General features: G+C 49.3%; 4 protein-coding genes across 5 annotated transcripts; 1 reads left to right on the top strand and 3 right to left on the bottom strand.

The window, feature by feature from the left end:
* Positions 1 to 281: 281 nt before the first annotated feature.
* cops8 (COP9 signalosome subunit 8) lies at positions 282 to 5,586 on the bottom strand. Of its 2 annotated transcripts, none has more exons than XM_061287539.1 (7): positions 5,531 to 5,586; positions 4,907 to 4,977; positions 4,781 to 4,829; positions 4,542 to 4,674; positions 705 to 812; positions 573 to 635; positions 282 to 440 (listed from the first exon to the last, which is right to left on the bottom strand). In XM_061287539.1, coding segments are annotated over exons 2-7 (435 nt in total). In that variant the 5' UTR covers positions 4,909 to 4,977; positions 5,531 to 5,586; the 3' UTR covers positions 282 to 360. The 2 variants fall into 2 exon arrangements, with proteins under 2 accessions (XP_061143523.1, XP_061143522.1); XM_061287538.1 differs by having other exon boundaries at positions 5,408 to 5,564.
* Positions 1,934 to 3,513, bottom strand: trim63b (tripartite motif containing 63b). Its single transcript, XM_061287529.1, has one exon. The coding sequence runs from the start codon at positions 3,297 to 3,299 to the stop codon at positions 2,250 to 2,252; it is 1,050 nt and encodes a 349-aa protein (XP_061143513.1). The 5' UTR covers positions 3,300 to 3,513; the 3' UTR covers positions 1,934 to 2,249.
* A 1,168-nt stretch (positions 5,587 to 6,754) lies between the features above and the next one.
* On the top strand, positions 6,755 to 12,590 carry slc40a1 (solute carrier family 40 member 1). Its single transcript, XM_061287518.1, has 8 exons — positions 6,755 to 7,112; positions 7,203 to 7,270; positions 8,405 to 8,564; positions 8,671 to 8,786; positions 9,485 to 9,611; positions 9,748 to 9,996; positions 10,085 to 10,723; positions 10,853 to 12,590. The coding sequence occupies exons 1-8, from the start codon at positions 7,079 to 7,081 to the stop codon at positions 11,170 to 11,172; spliced, it is 1,713 nt and encodes a 570-aa protein (XP_061143502.1). The 5' UTR covers positions 6,755 to 7,078; the 3' UTR covers positions 11,173 to 12,590.
* A 1,758-nt stretch (positions 12,591 to 14,348) lies between these two features.
* On the bottom strand, positions 14,349 to 20,751 carry wdr75 (WD repeat domain 75). Its single transcript, XM_061287508.1, has 21 exons — positions 20,594 to 20,751; positions 20,035 to 20,164; positions 19,806 to 19,871; positions 19,600 to 19,690; positions 19,377 to 19,501; positions 19,146 to 19,216; positions 18,936 to 19,055; positions 18,789 to 18,877; positions 18,513 to 18,671; positions 18,380 to 18,436; positions 18,159 to 18,274; positions 17,913 to 18,088; positions 17,684 to 17,844; positions 17,393 to 17,576; positions 16,172 to 16,266; positions 15,997 to 16,092; positions 15,751 to 15,920; positions 15,615 to 15,674; positions 15,158 to 15,304; positions 14,993 to 15,084; positions 14,349 to 14,636 (listed from the first exon to the last, which is right to left on the bottom strand). The coding sequence occupies exons 1-21, from the start codon at positions 20,677 to 20,679 to the stop codon at positions 14,411 to 14,413; spliced, it is 2,517 nt and encodes an 838-aa protein (XP_061143492.1). The 5' UTR covers positions 20,680 to 20,751; the 3' UTR covers positions 14,349 to 14,410.
* Between the last annotated feature and the right edge of the window lie 1,747 nt (positions 20,752 to 22,498).

The raw sequence follows: 22,498 nt of genomic DNA, 5'->3' as shown, positions 1-22,498 counted from the left end.
GAACCACAGGAGTCGCACATGCATTAGCAACCATCTATACATTGCACTTTCCAAAGACACATTGGCAGAAATGGGAGAAAGGTACATAAGTAGCAATAGTAAGAAACATTATCCCAAAATATCCAACCCTGTCATTTAATAAAAAGAAAATTATGTCTCCACATTTTCAACTTATCTTCAATCCGTTAAGATTTCGCATACCTGGTCTATAAGACTTTAGCGAAACATCATCCAGATGGAGTTGAGGTTATATGTCAAAAGAGATCATAATCACACCAGAGTGTTTGTAAGTATTTATTTTTATAACACAAAAGCATGATAAGTCTGCACAAATCGAAAGACAAATATTTGGCGTGGTCATCAGTTCTCCAAGAACGCCACGTAATCGGTGAGTCTGGCCAACTGCTGCTCGTTGGGAACCGACGAAACGGGGGGAGGATCTGCACCGAGGACAACATCGAGACAAGGCCGACTAGCATGAGATGCATGAGATGACTCGCCAATGTGGATGCTGAACATGCGTGTGTGTAGCAGATGCCCATTTCAAAAATAGAAGCAAAAAAAAAACCTACCTGGCTTTTTGGGCATCACCATCCTGGTGGTGGGATCCGCCTGCCAGCCCTGACTCACCACACCTTCAGGCAAACACAAGCGGTCAAGTCAAAAAGGTTTGCCCGAATCCCCCATTTTGTCCCCCCCCTTACCTTTGATGGCTTCTTCCACCGAGTAGCCCACAAAGGCGGCAAAGTCTTCGGCGGTTATGGACGTGTACGCCTGCGCCACGAGCCCGTAGGCCCTTTGTCGCGTACCCTCTGGGAAGCACAATGAACACGCCATGACATCAGTTGGACGCCTAACGTGGCCCATTTGTATAAATTGGCGTCATCGTGAAAGGGTAAAAAAAAATAAAAAAAGAAATCATAACTTAATCGTACTGGCACCAAAACAAGTATTGACGCTGATATTTTCGTTGCGTTGGAAAATCATTTGGATCGTTTCCCGGTTTTCAGAGCTCATTGTCCGATCTTTTTTTATGGAGGGTGGGGGCCGGGGGCTGAGCGTGGGCCGCAAGCAGGCCGCCAGTTGGCCGACCCTGGGCTGGATTGTCTCAAATGTCAAAGCTTCCTTCAAGCCGCCGCCGCCTCCGTCGTTTGAGGAGATAAGAGCCAAGTGCGAGGGGGCCCAAATGCGTCGGCTGCACCTTCACCTCGGCCAGCTGAAGGGCTCGGGGTTGTTGGTATCCGAGCAACCTCGCTTATGTGTATCAACAGCACGCTCGCACAATAACCTCGACGGATGAGGAAAGACAGCTGGCGGAGAAGCCCCGAGATTTGTCAAGGCTGTTTTTCCCCAGACTACCGGCCAGAAAACTTCCCTGTTGAGTTTTGATTGCGCTTTGCGTTAACCGCGGTGCTTATGCGAAGCTCATCAACATTTGTTTTTTTTTAAACCGGGTCATCTTGACATGACGTGAGGGTTATTAATGAAACTGCTGGTGAGGAGTGAGCAAGCAGGCCAAGCAGGTCATCTCAAGGGGCTTTCTGAAACCCAGTCAGGGAGCAGACTGGTATTTTTAGCGCGGTCTCTCGACCCCGAGGTCAATGACAGGAGCGGCAAGCGCATCGCCCTTTTCGACGCTCCCAACTTGGGTTGAAGCGTGCTGAGAAACATGTCAGAGTGGGGGAGCGGAGTTTTATCCAAAGCTGGGGGGGGGTGGGGGTGACAGGACCCGGCCTGTCCTTCTCTGGCCGGCCGTCTATTCTGGGTCAGCTATCACCTCTTAAAAATAGCCCCCCGCTTTCACCGGCAAAGGCAAAGCGGGCGACGCATAGCGACGCCTTTATTTTTAAACGCGGCCCGAAGCGACGCTCCCGTCCAAAGACTCGGTCTGCGATTAGCGCCGCTCGGAGCCGACAAAGACGACGTCTCACAATTTCGTATCATGCAGCTTTATTTGGGGTTCCAAGTAAGTCAAGCAAAGTGAGCGATGGCAAATGTCTCTAAGCATCAGCTACATTTGAAATAAAATCTTTGACATTGCTTGGTTGACATCTTCTCTTCTCCAACATTCAAGTGGTTCCAAGTACAAAAGTATAAAAAGGAAAGTGAATGTATTCCACATTGCTGTTAAATATTGCACTGAAAGTACTGGCGAGTGACGCGAGCCCGACCCATCGCAGCCCTCCCGCCACTTTGTTAACATGGCCCGGTCCCCGCCCGCCGTACTCTTGTCACAACGTCATTGTCCATCATTCCTCCTCTTCCTCCTCCTCGGCATCGTCGAAATCATCTTCGTCGTCGGAGCCAAAGTCCATCTTGGCCAGCAGCGCTTCCACGTGCTCCGTCGACACGGCGAAATGATCCATCTTCTCGAAACCGGGCTCGGGGCGCTCTTCGCCCGCCGAGCCTTTGGCCGCGTCTTTGGTCTGCGTGATGAGGCCCTTGGCCGCCACCAGGAACTCGGCGGCGCCGCTCTGCTCCAGGGCCCTGACGGCCGAGTCGGTCAGGTCGGTGCTGGCTTGGAGTCGCTCGCCGTAACGCTGGGACAGCGCCCGCAGCGTGGCCACCTTCTGGTCTTGCTCCTTGCCGATCTGCTCCAGGAGGACGGTCTTTCGCTCCTCCAGGACGGCGTAGAGCAGGTCGAAGCGCTCGGCCAGGCCTTGCTTGGCGCGCTGGGCGTTTTCCTGGACCACGCGGCAGGCGTCTTCCATCTGGATGAGCAGAGACTGCAGGCGGCTGTTGCTGGCCACCAGGCCGTCGATGGCGTTGCTCAGTTCCGTCTTCTGGCTCTGAAAGACGCTCTCCAGGGGCGCCACTTCGCAGTCCTTGTGCTGGCCAAACACTTTGCACATGGAGCAGGTCGGGGTCTGGCAGGTTTTGCAGTAAATGTTGATTCGCTCGTCTTCGTGCTCCTGGCATTTGGGCTCCTTGGACTCTTTGGTCTTGAGGGAGCTTTCCGTATTGCCGCCGCCGCCGCGGCCACTCACTTCTTGCTGCTGCTTGTAGATGTCGATGATGTTCTCCACCAGCAGGTTGCGCTGGAGCCCGTGCACGCCGTGGCGGTCCAGCACCACCTCGAACCTGCAGGTGGGGCAGCGGAAGACGCCGCCGGAGAAGCGGTAGGGGTTGCGCGAGTCGTAGAGGTCGCTGGCGCAGCTGCGGCACAGGTTGTGCTGGCAGGGCAGGATGACCACCGGCTTGGTGAACATGTCAAGGCAGATGGGGCAGCTCAGTTGTTTCTCCAGGCTGTCCATGGGGCTCGGAGCGCGAACCAACGATCCGGTCCTCTGGACGTCCATGAGGGCGATTTAATGTGCGACCTCAGGGGGGTAAAAAGTTTTCGGAAGGATTTAGTCGAGACGCTGCCTTATCCTCAGGGGGGGGTCCTTCCGCTAGGTGACTTTGGGATCTACTCTGGCTGGCCAACTGACGGCTGTCCCTTTTATAGCACCTCCCTTCCTGCTGCTGACATTTGAGCCAACCAACCAAAGTGCACATGCCTGCCTGCTTGCTCGCTGGCTGGAGGAACTTTTCACAGAAATGCCCCCCCCCCCCCAATCACGGCATGCGTCACATGTCCCAGTTGGCTGTGCGCAGCATCTAAAGTGAGAGCTGGACATGGTGGACGCACTGTGAAATAAACAGCCTGCATGTGACCGCTGTCCAAGGAACCCAAACAAGCAAGTGTGTCTCAAGCTTTCACAAGTTTGTTTGTTTGTTATGGCTCTATGAGAAACAAACGCGGTTGCCAAACAAGAGTTCCTCCTCTTACCCAGTAAAGATGAGCGATTAACAATATTTGTTGGCGAAAAACGTGAACGATGGAAAATTCAAGTTGACGACAAAACTACAGCAAGAGTCTACAACTACAATGGAAAACAAATACGGCTCTTTACTGGGTTGTCAATTTGACGATATCATCGGGTATTGAACGGCAAACACGTGGCGTGATTGTCAAGAAAGAAACAAACAGCCTCAACCTAACATTGAAACATAAATAGGGTTAAATCAGCTTTGTTTACTCATAATTCCAAAGTCAAGTTTTGATTTCACATCCGTCAACACGTTGCAATTATCATCCTGCGAGTTCCACGAAGTGTCTTGTGACAAACTGTACGTCAGCTTCAACACACCACTGGAACATCAACACGAGGCGCCACCGCAAACATGACGGAGACGCTATTAATAACGCTTGCACAAGTCCACGCTTGCCACACGATGCCAATTTTCCAGATTATAGATAAATATATGTGAATGCAAAAAATAAGAATAAAAATCAGTTGATGTTTGCTGTGAAATTAAACTAGTGTTGGTGTTCAAAGCTGGATAAAAACAACCGTTTTATTTCCGGCTGCCGTCCTAGCTGGCTTGAAAGAGTGTTCAATTAGCGCCCCCTGCAGGAGAACACAATCCCACACGCCAACCAAATACGTTTTGAAACAGGTCAGCTTCACCATGTGCATACATGTTTTCAAAACATCTTGCCTTCATCTGCATCGTGATATTGACACATTGCCCTGCTGTCAGAGCGCAAAACATACCTTGAAGGGCCTCCATTACCGGGAGAATATTTTCGGACCACTGATGAGCTGCAATGGATGTGTAGATCCCGGGGAAATCTCGTTGCCATATGTGCTGGCCAACTGTCCAAATTGCTGCTAATTCAGGATTTGCCTGAGTGCAAGAAAGAAAAATCATAAATGGAGCCACCAAAAATGGTCACAATTGAACTTTCTTTGGTTACACGGGTTGAAATGTGCCAATGTATCAAGATTCTTACCACTTTGATTGCCCGTGGAATCCGCTTCCAGAGATACCTGGCGTTATTCCTGTACAAGGCACAAGGACAATTCAGTAAACAAATCTGCTGATGTGTTGTTTTTTTTCTAATGACACATTAACTCACATATCATTGTGTAGTAAATAAAGTGCCAGAAGTTGCGCATATACTTGAGGGGTTGTAATGCCTCCTGGTGCCTGTTGGAACAAAACAATAATATATCAGTCATGAAGTAGACTATTACAAGTACAAATGAAACGAATCGGAAACACGGTTGTTATAACTGGACTCTATCGCACCGACTTTGACAAGTATGCACATAAATACATCTAGAATCGATCAATGAGACGTACCCAAAACATAAAATTAATGGCCGCTTCCCAAAGCGATGCTACAAATGTCGATCCGCCCACCACAATTATACGACTCACTGACAAGCTGGTGAAGGAAACACACGAAATGTAACTAAAGCAGAAAAGCGACGTTTTCACAGAAATGTTTAACGTGACTCGTGTTATCAGACCCATCGAGTCGAGCACTGTTAGCCGCAGAACATTCCAAGCTAAAGTATGAGCAGGGAAAAGACGCACGCAAATGAAACAAACTGGCGCATTCCTCGTAATGTACCTCGAGCTCTTGCGCTTCACACTGCTCTAATAGTTTGTCAAAACTTTCTTCCATAATTACAGCAGCAGGCATGATGAGGAGAGCCTTTTCGGATTCTTGTTTTCGCCTAGCAACTTTGCTTACCTCTCGGAGCGAGGTGACCCGGAAGTACTTCCCTCATTCCAAAAACAGCTGATGAAGAAAAAATACGTAACCTTTGGAGAAGGTTACACCCGAGTACACTTCACCAAAGGAAAGGGCACACGCGCAACGCGTATTCCTTTACGGAAGCGCTATATAAAGCCAGGCCACTGACATACTTGAAGAAACTTTCAAAATACTAACAATAAAAACTGTTATTTTAATTTAAAAAAAAAAACAGCACAGGTACAAATAAACATTCAAGAAGGATACAATATTCGTGAATAGCATCACTGTACCGTTCCGAACATAAATAGCCCGGTGAACTTGTGCTTTGTTCTTCTGGCCACAAGAGGGCGGTATAGACAATTTATCAACACGTCAAAGTCTCTATTTAACACATTTATTTCCTAGTCCAATTGACTGGAACCCGGTTCAGGCTGTCCGATGACTGCAGGATAGGCTCCATTCATCTGGTGGATATAATTTCCCCTGAGAGGTGCATTGTGTCAATTAAAAAACACACACACACCCAAAAAAGAAACCTAGCTGTGTGAGCTTTGCGTAATAACCTGTATATGATGTATCGATCCCAAACAGCTGTTAAATGTTCACCATCTTGTTCCATGGAAACCAGAAAGCAAACATTGTCAGATAAAAGCAAACACACAGTGACCTTTTTTCTCGTTTATTGACTGCCATGCAGGCACCAAGGCCGTGACCATGTTCCGAACGTGAGTAAGCCAAAAAGTCAGGCGTGCAGTGTTGTGTTGTGGTCACTCGGCTGCCGGTTGATCATCTTCTGTTGTTGGGCTCTCCAAACACTTGGTGCTTCTTGACATTGTTTTAAGGGTGTGTTTTTGACAGCGACACAATGCAAGTCATTAATAATTGCTGACACGCTGACCAGTGTGGCCACTAAACAGCATGCTCGGTCACCTGGTTGGCCCAGTTGGACCTGTCCTTTCCTCTAATGCTCTCCTCACGTGAAATTGGGTGGGCATCAGTATGCACCAAAAAAGAGCTCCATTGTAGTTCGACACATAAAGTTGCATGATCCTTTCATGAATTGCAAAGGGGCCACCCACCACGAAGATGTTATTTCAGCAGAAAAAGAACAAGCTCGGTTCTTTTGCATTCTCATGAGTAAAAGAACAGCGTCATGACAGCATCAGGTGACTCCCAGGGAGAAGAAAACTTGTCACGTGACACGAGCAATTGGGGGTCGGGGTGGGGGCGGAGAAGGCTTAAATCCGAGCAGAACGTAAACACAGCAGCAGGCGCTCACAGCCCAGTGACGTTTGGGAGACAACAGCAGCAAAAGGAAAACGGCTTTCGGCTGCTTTTTCCACATTTTCTGCCCCCGAATCCAGGCATTGCTCTCCGACTTCAGCTACAGTGATAGCTAAGTTTGGAGAGGAGAAAAACGAGAGAAAGAGACGCTGCCTGCAATTTTTTGGTTGCTCATTTTCCGTCTCAATTGTTCCCGAGCTCAGTAAGGCGAGGAAAAAAAAAAGGTTCTAGCGCTTCGTTCCAAACCTCTTTTTAAACATGGAAAATTCCCGAGCCAAAAAGACATGCTGCGGTAGGTGGCAAGTGGCTTTGTGATTGTTTTCCTCGTATTCTTTCTGAATGCATTTCTCACCTCCATATTTTGCGCTACCCCCCCCTGCAGAATCCGTTCAAGATTTCTTCACTTCAGCAAAATTCCTCATCTATTTGGGACATGCACTGTCCACTTGGGTAAGTCGAGCCCTTTTGAAATGTGTTGTGGTGGTATTTACGTCTGTCCGTCTGCATGACACTTTGAATTCGCGACCCCCACGTTGAAAACAAATTTGTCGTTTGGTGTAATGTGAGGGCGAGGGGTCGTTTGTCGCAAGCATTGCCTGGCAACCATGAAAGTCAATACTTTGGTCAAATGAAGACTCGAAGGAAGGTCACCATCCTTTAGGAAAGTGACAGCTTGACCCACACATTTGAAATGACAAAATGGTTCAAATGACCTTTAAATAACATTGTAATATCGTGTTAATAATGAATGCTTCTCATTTCAAGACACTATCATTCACTATCAAGAATTTCACCTAATAATTACCGTTTTTTTCATGTATAATGCGCAAAATTTAACTAATTTATTGTCCTAAAATCTTTGGTGCGCATTATACATGCAGTACAATTTTTTTTTTTTTTTTTTTAATATAGCAAGACACGTCAGCTATATAAAGAGCGAGAGTTCAGTTCTCTACCGAAATGCGTATTACAGGTAATATTTTATTTGTGGTTCCTTTCTTCTCTGCTGTTCACTTCAAACACGCTCCATACGAACACAATGCTCTGGTATCAGACAAGGCTTGCTCGATCACCTGCTCGTTTGCTGTCACAATGTACCCTACACAAATCCGAAACATTTCTTCGCTATCGGGTTTGCTAGCGCATGCGCAGTGATACTGGCCGGCAGAATAACATCCGGTTGTTCCCAAAGATGCTCTTTTTTCTGAAATAATTTTACGTTTACGGACTTAAGTAGGAGTCAAAATGTGGGTGCGTATTATACATGGGTACAGGCTTTTTTTCAGCCATTGACATGCCATTTTTAGGGTGCGTATTATACATGGGGGCGCATTATACATGGAAAAAAACGGTACTCTGCCGGCCTGTTTACATTCTCAAATGATCCCATCCAGCTCAGTCACAAAGCGAATGAAGAGAATCACTCAAAGTTGAATGAATCTCCTTGTTACATTGTACTAAATGTCCAGAAAACCTTTTCCAAGACAGGCTGCGGTTTCATTCCACACTTGCTGACTGGGTGGAGGAGACCCAGCGATTTGCATGCAAGTCATTCATTTCCACCCCTTGGATTTCAACTTGCAGGGTGACCGAATGTGGAACTTTGCCGTGGCCGTGTTCCTGGTGGAGCTGTACGGGAACAGCTTGCTGCTCACGGCCGTGTACGGGTTGGTGGTGGCCGGCTCCGTGCTGCTGCTCGGGGCCATCATTGGCGACTGGGTGGACAGGAATCCCAGACTCAAAGGTGAGGCACCTTTTGGGAATGGAATCCACGCGCTTATAGAAGGGTTCACAAAGTCCCCGCCGCAGTCGGGTATCTATATGTTCAAGTCCGATTTGCTCACCCGCAGTGGCCCAGATGTCTTTGATCGTCCAGAACAGTTGCGTGATACTGTGCGGGATTATCCTCATGGTGGTTTTCCGATTCAAAGAGCAACTCGTGGAGGCCTACAACGGGTGGCTGCTGGTAAGTCGCTCAACCGGTGAATTCTCTGCAAGCTTTTCTTTGCCCTTTCACCTCAAGCACAACAGCTCGGACTGAATGGACTCGCACGTCTGTATTATCTCTGCCCCTTCCACCGGAATCTACCATAAATACTGTAACCAGAGAGTCACTGGCCAATAATAAGAATTGCCAATCATTGCGATCGACTAGACAGCCTTGCCATAAGCAAAGCAAAAAAAGCAGAAAGCAAACAGTGCCAGAGGCAAGTTTACACTTGTTGGACGACTCCAAGTTAGGGATCTGACGGAGGCCAACGAGTTCCTCAAGGCCGCCGGTCATATGACACACGGTGAAATGTGGCCAGGCCTGTTGATGCATTTTTCTTGTTGCTATTCTGACCAGACAGCAGCAACAGTAGCAGCAGCAGCTGTAGCTGTGTTGGCTGCTACACAAGATAACAAAGTCAATGGCAAGTCCCGCATTAACACAACAAGCAGCAGTCTGCCAGGTATAATGGTGCCCAATGCTTCCCCAAAACACATTCTACGGACCATTTGTATTCATTTCAACAGGAAACCAAAAATACTTTGCGAGATCATCGCTTATCTCAAGGCACCACTGTCATAATAGTATCAACTTCCTTAATTTCTTTTCACCGCACACAAACGTTAACGCTCGCATGATGGGAAGAGAAATTCCTTTGTCTATCTATTTCTCAGACCACCTGCTACATTCTGGTGATCAGCATCGCCAACATGGCCAACCTGGCCAGTACGGCCATGTCCATCACCATCCAGCGCGACTGGGTGGTGGTGGTGGCAGGCCAGGACAGCAGCAAGTTGGCAGGTCAGTTTGTCATACATGTGGCCTTCACGTGATCCTTTATCACAGCCCCGTTGGACTTTGTAGCCTCCGTTTGGACTTGTGCTTGTAATCAAACGGCAATTTCCAGAAGCCAATAAACCTTTCACTCCTGCACCAGATATGAATGCGACGGTGCGGATTATCGATCAGCTGACCAACATCCTGGCCCCCATGCTGGTGGGCCAGATCATGGCCTTCGGCTCGCACTTCATCGGCTGCGGCTTCATCTCGGGCTGGAACCTCTTCTCCATGTTTCTGGAGTACACGCTGCTGTGGAAGGTCTACCAGAAGACGCCGGCGCTGGCCGTCAAAGGCGGGCAGAAGGCGGAGAACCAGCAGGAGCTCAAACAACTCAGCCCTGTCAAAGGTAGCTTATCTCCAGCAACATTTGGAGTCCTGCAATGCCATGGTGTCCATAGGTGGAACCCTCGCTAATCCCCAGTTATGTTTTTCAGAATCGGAGACAGGCCAAAGCCCTGAGGAGTCCTCTCAACCGCTGATGAACGCCAACGTAGCGGCGGTCAAGAACGTGGCCCCCAAAGAACGAGGCTGCTGCCAGCAGGTGACGGAACCCCTGCGCACCTTCAAGGCCGGCTGGAAGGCGTACTACAACCAGAGCATCTTCTTCGCCGGCATGTCCCTGGCCTTCCTCTACATGACGGTGCTGGGATTCGACTGCATCACCACCGGCTACGCCTACACGCAGGGCCTCAACGGCTCGGTCCTCAGCCTCCTGATGGGCGCTTCGGCCGTGTCGGGCATCTGCGGCACGGTGGCCTTCACGTGGGTCCGAAAGAAGTGCGGCCTGGTCCGGACGGGCTTCATCTCCGGCGTGGCGCAGCTCTCTTGCCTCATGCTGTGCGTCTTCTCCGTCTTTGCTCCCGGGAGCCCCTTGGATCTCAGCGTTTCCCCCTTCCAAGACGTCTACTCCCACCTGGTCGGGGAGAAGACGCTGCCTGAGGCCGAGCAGCTGGTGATCGCCCTTACCGGCGGGAACGTGACTGCCACCGGTGCGCCGAGCCAAGAGCTACCGAGCGTCAAGTCCTACATGTCTGTTAGTTTGCTGTTTGCTGGCGTCATTGCTGCAAGGGTCGGTGAGTTGACACTTTTGGAAGTTTATTTCTCTTGACGCCGCACTTGAGAGCAATAAATCAGAAGTACTTGCATCATAAAGCCGCCACCTCAGTCACCTCAACCCTTCCCTGGTTCTTCCTCCCAACCAGGCCTGTGGTCCTTTGACCTGACGGTGACTCAGCTGATCCAGGAGAATGTCATCGAATCAGAGCGAGGCGTGATCAACGGCGTCCAGAACTCCATGAATTACCTCTTGGACCTGCTGCACTTCATCATGGTGATCCTGGCGCCCAACCCGGAGGCCTTCGGCTTGCTGGTCATCATCTCGGTGTCCTTCGTGGCGGCGGGCCACGCCATGTACTTCTACTTTGCCTTCAAGAGTCTCGGCCGTCGTCTGTTCCTGTGCTGCTCGCCGGAGCCGAATGTCGAGACGGACGACAGCCCCTCGCCTACCGACGTCGCCGTCTAACTGCCTTTCGCACAGGCCATGCTTGTGCTTGCTATACCCGGCTTAGCTTGGTGTGAGCACAATCCAAACAGACGTGGCCTACTCCAGCGTTACTAACGTCTTCTTCACATGTAGCCGGTCCAAGTGTGAAAGCTTGCCAACGTAGCTGCGTACTAATCTCCAGCAGGGGTTTGGTTCTCCCTCCTAACACGCAAAGCAATGTAGTGATGGCACGGGTGCCTCCCGCAAGTGTCGTTTTTCAGTTACCGTCCTGTGCGTAGGTAGACGTGATGCGTTTCATTTTTTTTTTCTTTTCATGACTTTAACCAAACAAACACCTAAATCTCGTCTTTTAAATACGGTGGAATTATTCAGGTAAAGGTGTCAGCAGTTAGGTACTTAGCCGGGAAGGGGGAAAAAAAAATCAGTCTATGCAGCCGCATGGATCGCTCTCAGTTACCAAAGTCCACTTTCGTACGTGCGGTGCGAAAGGAAGAGGCGAGGGAAATCCACTTACGTGTCTTGAAGCATTCCGAAAAGCTATTTTGTATCAGGTGACAAAAAAATGGTGGATATCCTACTGTAATTTCCGTGTACTTGTTATTCTTACGACCGACCACCCCCGTTGTGATTTGTTGCTGTTCTTTTCTAACTCACCCCCTGATGACTTGTGATTGTCCTCCCGGCAGTTTACGTGATTGACATCAGTTGGTCGGACGTTTTGCTTTTGCACTCGTTTGGGGTGTGGCTGGAAAAAGTGCAGAACTATGTTGGCCAAGAGTCCCTCAAGGAGGTGGGAGGTCTGAATGTAGGTCAGGTTTAGCTTGGCGAGCTGCAGTTTTGCGGGGGCTACCTCAAAACCTCTTTGTAGACTTTCAACAGCTTGATTGAGGAAATGGTCAAAGCATCTCAGCAAGATAAAGAACCACTTATTGGACGGTAGCTTTGACAGCCACTCAACACAAAACGTTTGGTCAGCCAGGAAAAAGAAGTTGGGCGCCGCTAGCGCCACATGCAGTAGAAAGTAAGGGCAATTTTCAAAGAGCTTGCGCAACAAAGTGCAAAGTTGCTTTAAGAACGCGGCTCGGCTTTACAGTTGTTCACCGGACTTTTATTGCAACTTTCCAAGAGCTCTTCAGGAATAATTACAAGAGGCCATGAGCATATTTTCTATGTGGGTAACATTATAATGTCAGTCGGAATCAATATCCAATTGCAAAAAAATATGTCATTGTGGGGTTTTCAATGTTTTTATATTAGTTTTTAATTGAATATTTTTGTGATTTCAGTTAAATGCATGAACCTGACACCGTTTTGACATCATGTGTGTTTCATTGAATCGTAGTGTTGTTGTTTTTTTAATGAATCACTCCATAGACTAAAAGGAGGGAACTGTTTGAGATGCAAGAGGCATCTAAAATAAAGGACCTTCAGTTCTCTACGGTGTGTCGAGTATTTTATAGACGGCCCGTTTTTTTTGTCTTGTAGGAATTCTTGGCTCGACACTCTGGCATGCACATTCCTCCAGCAGCAAAATCTCTTTTGTTCTAAATTTTCCTGGTCTTAAGAGTGGCTTAAGAGTTTCTCTTTGGGCCAGGGATTTGATAGATTTTGATGTCACTGGTTCACATGACTGACTGCCTTTCACACAGATGGAAAGTTGTCAAAAAATACATCAAAAAAAGTCCAATTTATTACTTGAAAAGTCCATTTAAAATTGGGTGGGCATATTGATCAATACAAAACAGTCTCAAGGACCGGAATTAAAAGAGAAAAAAAATGCTGCAACCGTACTGCCAGTGCCAGTTTATGGACTGCTTAAGACACGTGTCCTGGTTTCCACCTACATGTACGAAACAATCTTTTTTTTCTTTTTTTTTGTTAGCACACTTTAGTTGATGACTACAGTAAACCTGAGAAACATGACCTCATAAAGGTTGAGCTTGTCATCATCTCCTTGACAAACTAAGTCGTAAAGTGAGCATGTGCAGCATCAAGATAAGATTTATAATTCTTGACGCCTCCAAATCGCTATTCTATTTTGCCACTATTGTATCACAAGTCTCATCATACAAATAGTGTCATGCTGAATGGTTATTGGGGTCCAATCACTGCTTGTGATTTAGGGCTATACAAATAAGGGGGGGGGGGGGGTAAGTCAACTATACTTCTTGATTCTCAGTAAAACCTGACTCTCCATTCCAACAGAGGCGCCTTTCCGTACAAAGGGCGCAATACTGCGCTGGCCTGCTCTTTTGAACTTGATTGCTCCAACGCCCTGCAGAGCAAAAAGTGCCGAGCGTAACGAGACACGCCGATGGGCCTGTCTGCATGACGAAGCAGCCAAACACAGCTTTAGGTAGCAAAGTTGGGTTGCCTTAAGCCCCAAATCCCAAAGCTCCGAGTCGGCGGTTTTCCGTTTTGGTCTCAGAGTCGGATAAGACTTCCCTTTCATCAGCAGTTTTCATTTCCCTCCTTAGCGGGTCGTTGGAGCTAACGAGAAGACAAAAAAAGCCGCCACGGTATCATGTGCAAGATGAAGAATGTAGCCATCTTACAACTTTGAGTTTGCTTCTTAGTCAGGTGGCCAAAGTTAGTCAACCTTCCAGCACAGAGGCGTTTATGAATGCACTTCATTTTTTTTGCATTTTCCTCTCAATCCGTGCCGGACTTTGTCCGCACGTAGACTCGTTCACCTTTTGTCTGAGGGAGCAAGGTTTCAACTTGCGCTATCAGTTCCGCTCGGACTTGTGACGTAACGATTGAGTTTACTGTCTTCTCGGAAACCTCCTTCCAAAAATGCTGCTTTCTCTCAAGTCCCTAAATTGTTTGCAAAGAAGGAAAAGCCTTCATTTGAAGGGGCCCTTATCTGCCGTCTTTATCTGGCCTTCTTGTCTGTAGACGTTGAACCTTTGCGACAGCAACAAGTATAAAGACGTAGTGTATATTATAAAAGGATGACGCTACTCAAAGTAGGATCGGTGTCACACACGGCAAGGGAGAGCATTTTGTGCATCCTGTTATCATAGACGCGTCAGCCCAATTCCATGCCCATCACCGGGATGCAAGTCCATCCTGTAGGAAGCAGCAATGGAGTTGCAGCATTGTTGTCGTGTGCGAGGCGCTAAAACCGAGGGGGGGGGGGGGTATGAGCAAGCATTTCGGGGACGGGGCGTTCATTGATTCCGAAAAACAAGAACCGATACACATTTATTGTAAAAAAGACCCATAACAAAGATAATTACGAAAAATCATTTGCTCATGAGTCAAGGAGGCCACTCAGCCAGCTGCGGTCCAGTTTTTTCACTCGCCTCAATTCTCTGAGCTGCGCTCGGGTCATGGCCGGCGCAGCGTCCTCGGCCGCCTCGCTTGCTCCCGTCGACGGCCGTTTTGCTCCAACGTGGCCAGTTTCCATTTCCTCCTCCTCAGAGTCATCCTCTTCTTCTTTTTCGCTCTCCATTTCCTTCTCGACGTGTTTCGGGTCACTGAAGGGCATCAAAACAACGAAAAGACTTCAGCGTGACTCTGCAGTTTTTCCATCATAAATGCACTGTCATGTGCAATGTGACCCCTTTGACAAAAATTGCAGAAGTTGCTTGATCCGCCTGTGCAATTTCATCAGAGCCAAAAATTGGAAAATAGCCTCAAGTTAGCCCCCTCCATGTAAACAAAAGTGTGTTTTACTAAGTTGAAGCTAGTGCTAACATGCAACGGCGCTACCTGCAAATACTGACAAGCGAGTGCAAACACGATTACGTGTGGTAGAAACTAATCCCGCTCCCCAATATCTGGATATGCTCGCGTACGATTTAAGCATTGAATTGGGAGGGGAGGAACCCACCTGGACCCGGCGACCGAGATGAGCAGCGACTGTACGAACATGGAGCATAGGAAAGTGGCGGCAGGTAGGACGTGGCTGGGGGTCTGCAGAAGCTGCAAACAAAAGGCACAAGTCAAAAGAGCATTCTTCTGCCGCCCCTCCCCGATTGCCCGTCAGCATCGCCACCTCTCGAACGGCAGCGGAACCCCGCGGGGGTGGCTCTCTCTTCGCAGTGTCGGAATGATCAGGTGGGTCCAGATGGCCTCCTCCTTGCGGCCGTTGGCCCAGTAACAGGCGGAACGGCGTCTTGGCAACCGTGTCGTCAATGGTGAACTAGCAAGGGGCGAGAAGTGCACGTTGTCGGTTATCCGATCGAGGTGAAAAGACACGAGCGCGTTTTTCTTACGCGTCAAGTTGTAAAATGAGTATTTAACAACGAAGCAAAAAATACATTTTTTATTTCACTAGTTAAACATTGTATTATTTATTATATATGATTTATTTATCATTTTATTTGGAATATTTTTATTTATCTGATTTTCACACATTCATTTTGTGACTTCTGTTGCAGATAAAGAGAAACCGAGAACAAGTTCATGTCATAAAATGGTGTCAAATCCAAGACGGGTCAAATAATGTCTACCTCTTTATGAGAAGCCAGCAGTTGTTTCTCTTCGTCCTCTGTGATAAACGTCATGAGCTCCTGTATTGAAAAAGCACGTGTGTCATTCGCGCAAAAACATCAACGCTATGGGGACGCTGTGCCCGCCTGCCCCCACCGTGCACTGGCTGAGGAAGTAGAGCCGGGATCGGTTGAGCCACTGGCAGCTCTCGTCGCAGCTGTCTTGCATGGCGTCCCTCGGGGTGAAGACGGCCCGGGTCACCCTCCCGGGACACACGGCCTTTTGGCAAAACAGCGGCCGCGGCTCGCAGGGCTTAAACACAAACACTGAGAGCGCAAGAAGGCGAGCGTGACGTGACATGACGTGACATGACGGGCAACCACGCGCAAATGCGGCGCTTACGGTCGGTGCAGTTGTCTTGACTGCAGAACGCCGCCATGTTCTCAGACAGCGGGTCGGGTAGCAGCAAGCTGACGTCCATGGAGGTGCTCCACTCCACTGGCAAACAAAAAAGAGGACGGCACTTTTGGATAGGTGCGGAACGTGCAAGTGTGTTTGAACATGGTAAGAGCTTTACGCGAGCACGTGAGGAGATTCCAACAGCAGAGCAGGTTCTTTGCCGTCGTCCCCAGCAAGTACTTGGAGCAGCTTAGTCGGCCAAAACAAAGATTCCTGGTAGAACCAAAAAAAAGAAAGGACTTTAGTTGTCTGTGTGCGTGCGTCAAGACTTCAGAGCCAGCTCCAGACAACCTTTTTAAAGGATTATGGTGTGTTTTTATTTCCTTTGCCACTCTGTGAAGACTTCCAAAGAACTTGCAAGATGGGCTAGAACACCCACATGGATCAAATAAAACAGCTTCACCTCATCGGCGGCTGTGTAAACCTCCGCACCTTGGCGACACGCATCTGGACCAAGTTGAGGAGCCAGAATGAGCAAAAGCCTGATTATTTTCTTTTTTTTTTTTTTTATGTTTAAAATTTCCATGGTAAAACTCAATGCGTCATTGCGTGGGGGGAAACATTGAAAGAAAGAAAAAGAAGGAAATTTGCAGCGTGTACTTGATTTGAGGGTCATCCAGGACCACGAGCCCGGGCCGCAGCGCCCAGCAGCTGAGCTCAGCATTATTCAATATTTGGCAGTTTCACAATAAGTCAGGAGACGCTCGGCTTTGAGGTCAAGCAATTGGGCCGGCCCGACCGGCTCAACACATCCATAGGCAGGCGGTGATTACGCAAGACGGCACCGCTGGCAGCTGTCAAAACAGCCCAAAGTAGTTCCCCCACGCCCCCCACCATTGCCTTACTTGACGAAAAGTGGTACAGAAACGGGGAAGTAGACTCGCTCCGTGGGAACGTCGGACCGCATTTCTGGCTGCTGAACGACGACGCAGATACTCGAGTGGACCGCTCGGTTCCCAAGTGTTCCGTCACTAAACGACGGCAGAACGTGCTTGAGAATATTGCCGGGCTACTGCAAACAGGCTGCCAAAGATTCTCCAGTTTGCCCACAAAACAGCTCGAGTGCTGAGACGAGCGCCAAAGAGGAATCTGCCCCGCGCGAAAAGCGCCCTATTGGCTTATTTGACAATTTAGTCAACGAAGCAAGCGCATCGTTTTCGTTCCGCCTCACTCGTGGGTGGCCATAAGTGCAAAATGGAGTCGCCAACACATACGGTCGGCGAACGGAACGTTTTTTCTGGAGGCACCATGTCCCGGAGGCTCCTTTGGTTGCCACGGCACCACTATGGGCAAGGCGGTAATCTAAGTGCACCATTCCCTCGTGAAACATCAACCTGACCTGATTTCCCCTGGCGGCTGGGACAGCGTTGTCAGGAGTTCCCAAGTCGCCGGACTCCACAGCGTCACCACCTCCCGGAAGCCCACGGCCAGCAGGGAGCCGTCGGCCGAGAAGCAGCAGCAATGAGGCCGCAGGTTGTGATACGAGCCCGCAAAGTCGCACGCCCACGACGTGCCCGCCTCATCTGCGCCGGTCGAAGAGAAACACAATATCGACACCACGACGCGGTGAATGCTAATTCAAATCGACCCAAGTAGCAACAATCAGGGAGGGAATGTCGTTTTCGTCTACCTTCGGTGTGGTTGGGCGACGGCACCTGCCGCCAAACTTTGAAGTGTCCGTCCTTACTGGTGGTGATGAGCGGGGGGCCGCCGCGGTGGTCGGCCAGGCCGAAGCACATGGCCGTGATCTCGCCCTCGTGGGGGGCCGAGATGGTCGTGGTCAGCGCAAAACTGTCGACGGCACGTCAATTGTTCATTTAATGACTTCTTGGGTACGGCGCAGCTGGGGAAATGGTCACCTTTGCGTTTTGTGGTCAAAGGCCCACAATTTCAGATGAAGCTCCAAGTCGGCCGTTTTGGGTCGGAGCTCTTCCACGGTGGCCAGCCACTCCCCGGAGGCGTCGAAAGCCGCCTTGACCACTCGGAACTGCAGCACCGCCAGCTCGTGGATGTACTCTTGCTGGACGATATCCAACTGCGGGAGGGAAGGACGCACGGACGGGAAGACGGCAAGAAAATGGCGAGGCGCGGCTAGAAAGGCTTACGTTGAAGAGCAGCTTATCCCTCTGAAGGGAGTAAAACTGCAAGTGGCCGGGCTTTCCGTTCAGGACCAGCGCTTTGCTGCGAGGGTCCACCAACAGGTCTGTGGCGATGCTTTGTCCTGCGCACGCGACACGTCGTGTTTAGCTCTTGAAGGGCCTCGTGACTTTTGCCATGGCGACATTTGGCTTGGGCAAACTTGGAGAGGCAGGTTTGCATGGCTCACCTTTGACGAGGCCTTGAATGACGGCGGACACTTTGCAGCTCTTGATAATTGTGATTTCTGAAGAAAACAAAAAGTGAAGGACGGTCATTGCCTCTCCTGTGTGTGTCAAAAAAAAAGGTCCAAAAGCTCTTACTGTTGTCGGAGTGCGAGGTGCAGAAGAGCGCACCGTCGGGCGACACGGTCACGTGTGTGATTGAGGCACCGAGTCGAGGAAGAAATTCCTTCTGGGTCTCTTGGCCGTGTTTCCACTGGACCAGCACAGACTCCACACCTCCGCTCAGAAGGTTGGTACCTGCTCGCGAACAGAAAAAATGCAGATTGAAACCATGAAGAACCCAAGGTGTGGGGGGGGGGGGTCTGAACCAGTTGCCCTCCCCAGCAGGAGATTGATCTCAGTAAAGCGGCGGACCTTCCGGAGTGTAGCACAGCGAGCTGACAGTGTCGTGGTGCCAGTGGAGTGTCATCTGGGTGTACTGCTTCTTCTGGTGGAAGTTTCTCCTGGACAATCCACACAATGAGACTCAAACCATCGACATTTGATTGGTATGCGACTCACCACAAGCGAATCTTTCCGTCCACGTGTCCGGTGGCGATGACGTCATCTTTGGGGTGACAGGCGACGCACGTGAAGGTGTTTTTGCCGACTGTCTTTTTGTTGGACAAACCTAACGGAAAGCTTTGGACAAAGCAACAGTCAGACGGCGGACAACCAAAGCGGTGGTCCTCGTGACATCATGCCCCGCCCCCTTTTTTGGGTGTAGCTCACCTGGATGTTTTTCCCTTCCTGAAGAAATAGACCGTCAAACACAAAGCCTCGACAGAAGCGATATATTCGTCCTGAGACAAAAAAGAAAAATGAATTAAAGTCCCTTTTCGAGCCACGGCCAGCGATTGTGGGATGCAAATGCTGTTGACGCGGCTGGAAAATGTTTTGAATTCTGTGCGATATGCCTCTCAAGTTGCCATTCAAGATTTCCGACAGAAGCGGCCCACACACCTCTCTGCCAAAGGCGATGCATTCTGGACTGCCGTTGACGTGTGGGAGCACCAAGGACCGATCCTCGTCCTTCACTCGCTCGTCGGCATCCTGCGAGAGCTCTACCGCCACCAGCTGGAAGACCTCTACAAACACACACACACAGGCAAACGACTTGTGACCTTTAACCCTTTTTTTGTTTTTTTAAAGATGTTAAGCTCAGTACATCTGAAGAATGTCTTACCATTTGTTTGGTTTTGGATGACAATGAAGACCATTCCTTTGTGCTGAGCACTGGCATACATGGCGTAGATTGGTTGTCCAATAAAGTAAGACTAGAAGAGAACAGAAATCAGTCAGGATTCCAGAAAATTGGCTGTGACCAATTTGGGTGTGGCAAATAAAGCTTCACAATTTTGTTCATCTATAAAAAAAAAAAATAATAATCACCTTGATGAGGATGCCATCTGTAAAGTCCCAAAGCCTGACACTGCCATCTACAGAGCAGGAGTAGGCCTGCAACAACAACAAACACACCAAACTCGAATGAAGGATTAAGATTATAGTGTACGTACATCAAACAACATCTCAGGTCTCCTCCACATCTTCGAACTGTTTCGAGACCAGGTTGCATTGCTGCCACGAATGACTTTTGAATCAGTGTCATAGATGAGCTTACCTGCAAGTGGTTGGAGGGCTTGATCAGCACACCCGTGACCAGGTCACTGTGTCCCCGCAGCTCATGAACAAACTCCTCCGTGGCAGTGCTGTACACCTTCACACACACTCCAGACGCGCACAGGAGGAACCTGCAGTCACACACCACACACTATTTGAGTGGTGACCAGCAACAATGCAATGTCCGAATGCGACTAGATTAGAGTTGTATCCGTTAGATTCAAAAAGCACACCGCTCTGTTAAGACTTAGACGAGATGGGGCAGCAGTGGACAAAGCAAGCAGCTGAAACAAAACCCAAACCGTTCAAGTGTACATGATGCCAATCCCGACAAAAGATAGATAAAGCATTCCGCAAATGACCGATTCAGATCAATTGTTATAAATCGATCATTACAATCAGCACAAGCGTTTAGTAGAACTTTTCCACAGGCAAAATGATTCGTACATGATGCTAATTGCTAGCCCGGGATAGCAACACAGCTGTAAAACTTGACCACCGTGAGGGTCGCTCGCCACCGCACACGGGCCACCTTCGAACGTGGACAAACGTGTACTTACTTGGAATCATTTGTAACAACAGGCGCTCTAAAGTTGAGTCTACAGCCGCCACATTGGACCACGCGTATTTTCTCGTGCTCCACCATGATTTCGCTGTGGGTTCAACTTTGACCCGGTGACGTCTTACTGAAAATACGCAATAGCGCCACCAACAGCACTGGAGGTCTTTGCGTAAAAGCTGTTGCAGTTATGAGAGTGTTCACCAGATGGCGCTGCTGCTTCGGCTGCTGCTTCGGTCAATCGTGACCTCTCTCTCACTTCTGCACGTCGCCTGCTGGGCTGAGATCAGTCGGGAAGATCATCGAGCGAGCACGAGAAGCGGCACCAGCGCGAATTGTATCCTAGTGGATGAAGAAGATTGTTTTTATTTGCACGCGTCAACTCGACCGTCCCCGGGCACGGAGAAGACTAGGATGCCGACGCTTTTCGGGGTACGTCATACTTTCTTTTTTGCTCACATGTTCTTCCATGCAGAGGTTGATACGCATCTGTTTTTTATTCAATACAATGACGCAGCGCACAGGGGGTCGATCTCACTATACGACGGAGCCGCGTTCCCATGTGCGTACATCGGAACACAATTTGATACCCCAAAACGTTATACGTCGTAAGTCGAGAACGCCCTGTGCCCTTCATACAAAAACATCCTTTCCGTTGTCAGGCAATATTTGTAACATCTGCTGGGGAGTCGGGACGAGTGTTTTTCAAACTTTTCACGCCAGCTACCACCTCAAGAAAAAAGTGCCACCATCATAACCACCCAGCATTAAAATACAGTAGTGTAGTAGGCCCAAAGGTTTATTCATTTACTATTTCATATCGTTGTCGGCCACTGTTACACTATGCAGTTTAAACAGTGACAAAAATGTGACCAAAAAAAAAAGACAATATGGTTTACAAAATGAAAAATAAAATTGGCATAGAAAAAGTTCTCAAGGATAAAATGCAGACAGAAATCACACCTAATTCAGAATGCACTGCAGCCTATGCGTAAGCAACAATAATGCTGTCCACAAAGTCATAATTCAAGTCAATATTTGTATGAAAAAGACAAAAAGATCCATTGGAAATCAGCCGGCTGGCACAATGTCATTGTGAATAATTCCAAGCTGCTCCTCTCAGTGAGACGAGCAGATGGGAGGGAGCGAGACGACGTGTCGTGCCACTTAAATGGGCCAAAAGGGCGGAAAGCCGTAAAACACTCGCTGCACAAGAGAGTCGCGGAGGTCGGCGGCGACTTTTAAAGTGACGCTGCCACAAGCAAGCAACCCCCCACCGCCAGACGCTGAGACTCAGCTGGCTCAATGTGCAAAAAGGCAAGCATTGTAAAAACTGGCCAGATGCCTTGAGGCGCAACCCGCAGAGATTTCAAAAAGGACTTGAATCCATTTTCCGAGTCAAGTGTTGCAAATGCTTTCGGGACGCACCGTCAGTCCTCTTTTCTCTCCAGGGACCAGCTGTCACCAGCACCAGAGGATCCAAAGCATCTCCACCGAGGATGGCTGTCCGTAGACCCGCCCCGTCTCTTGTCGTCTAGAACCTCCACATGCGGCCTCTGGTCTCGGCCCAGCAGTCCACCCCTGCCACATCCTCCAGACGATGGGTTGCGTCAAATCCAAGGGGAGCGCTTCCCGCCGAGACAGTGAAGCGGCGCGGGGCGACAAGGCCTACTTGGTCCGCTCGGAGGACGGTTCCCCTCGGGCCGACCCGGCGCTGCTGGAGTACGCCCAGAAACTCTCGGAGGAAATCATGGCCCGGGCTGTGCAGCAGTGGGCGGAGGTGGACCGACGCTACGGCGACATCCCGTACATCGAGTGCGACGTGCCGTGACCATGAGGGACCAAATGTTCCGGAGACCATGACATCAAAGTAGAGGAAGTGACTTTTGGACTTTCAGGCGTCACC

Source organism: Syngnathus typhle, linkage group LG9 (assembly GCF_033458585.1).
Source record: "Syngnathus typhle isolate RoL2023-S1 ecotype Sweden linkage group LG9, RoL_Styp_1.0, whole genome shotgun sequence".
NCBI classification, from domain to species: Eukaryota; Metazoa; Chordata; class Actinopteri; order Syngnathiformes; family Syngnathidae; genus Syngnathus; species Syngnathus typhle.
Note: the sequence above shows the minus strand (reverse complement) of the source record. Positions and strands in the feature narration are given on the sequence as shown.

Bases quoted from the DNA above. Each gene is read 5' to 3' on its own strand.
- slc40a1 (XM_061287518.1), top strand. From the start codon at position 7,079: ATGGAAAATTCCCGAGCCAAAAAGACATGCTGCG. The intron at 8,565-8,670 runs GTGAGGCACCTT...GCTCACCCGCAG, and splicing joins CAGGAATCCCAGACTCAAAG to TGGCCCAGATGTCTTTGATC. The intron at 9,612-9,747 runs GTCAGTTTGTCA...CTCCTGCACCAG, and splicing joins GGACAGCAGCAAGTTGGCAG to ATATGAATGCGACGGTGCGG.
- cops8 (XM_061287538.1), bottom strand. From the start codon at position 5,479: ATGCCTGCTGCTGTAATTATGGAAGAAAGTTTTGACAAACTATTAGAG. The intron at 4,675-4,780 runs GTAAGAATCTTG...TCTTGCACTCAG, and splicing joins TTCCACGGGCAATCAAAGTG to GCAAATCCTGAATTAGCAGC. The intron at 813-4,541 runs GTATGTTTTGCG...TGTGCTTCCCAG, and splicing joins GGTAATGGAGGCCCTTCAAG to AGGGTACGCGACAAAGGGCC.
- wdr75 (XM_061287508.1), bottom strand. From the start codon at position 20,679: ATGGTGGAGCACGAGAAAATACGCGTGGTCCAATGTGGCGGCTGTAGA. The intron at 19,872-20,034 runs GTAAGCTCATCT...TTGTTGTTGCAG, and splicing joins AGCCCTCCAACCACTTGCAG to GCCTACTCCTGCTCTGTAGA. The intron at 15,305-15,614 runs GTAGACATTATT...GCCCCTTGCTAG, and splicing joins TGCTGGCTTCTCATAAAGAG to TTCACCATTGACGACACGGT.
- trim63b (XM_061287529.1), bottom strand. From the start codon at position 3,299: ATGGACGTCCAGAGGACCGGATCGTTGGTTCGCGCTCCGAGCCCCATG.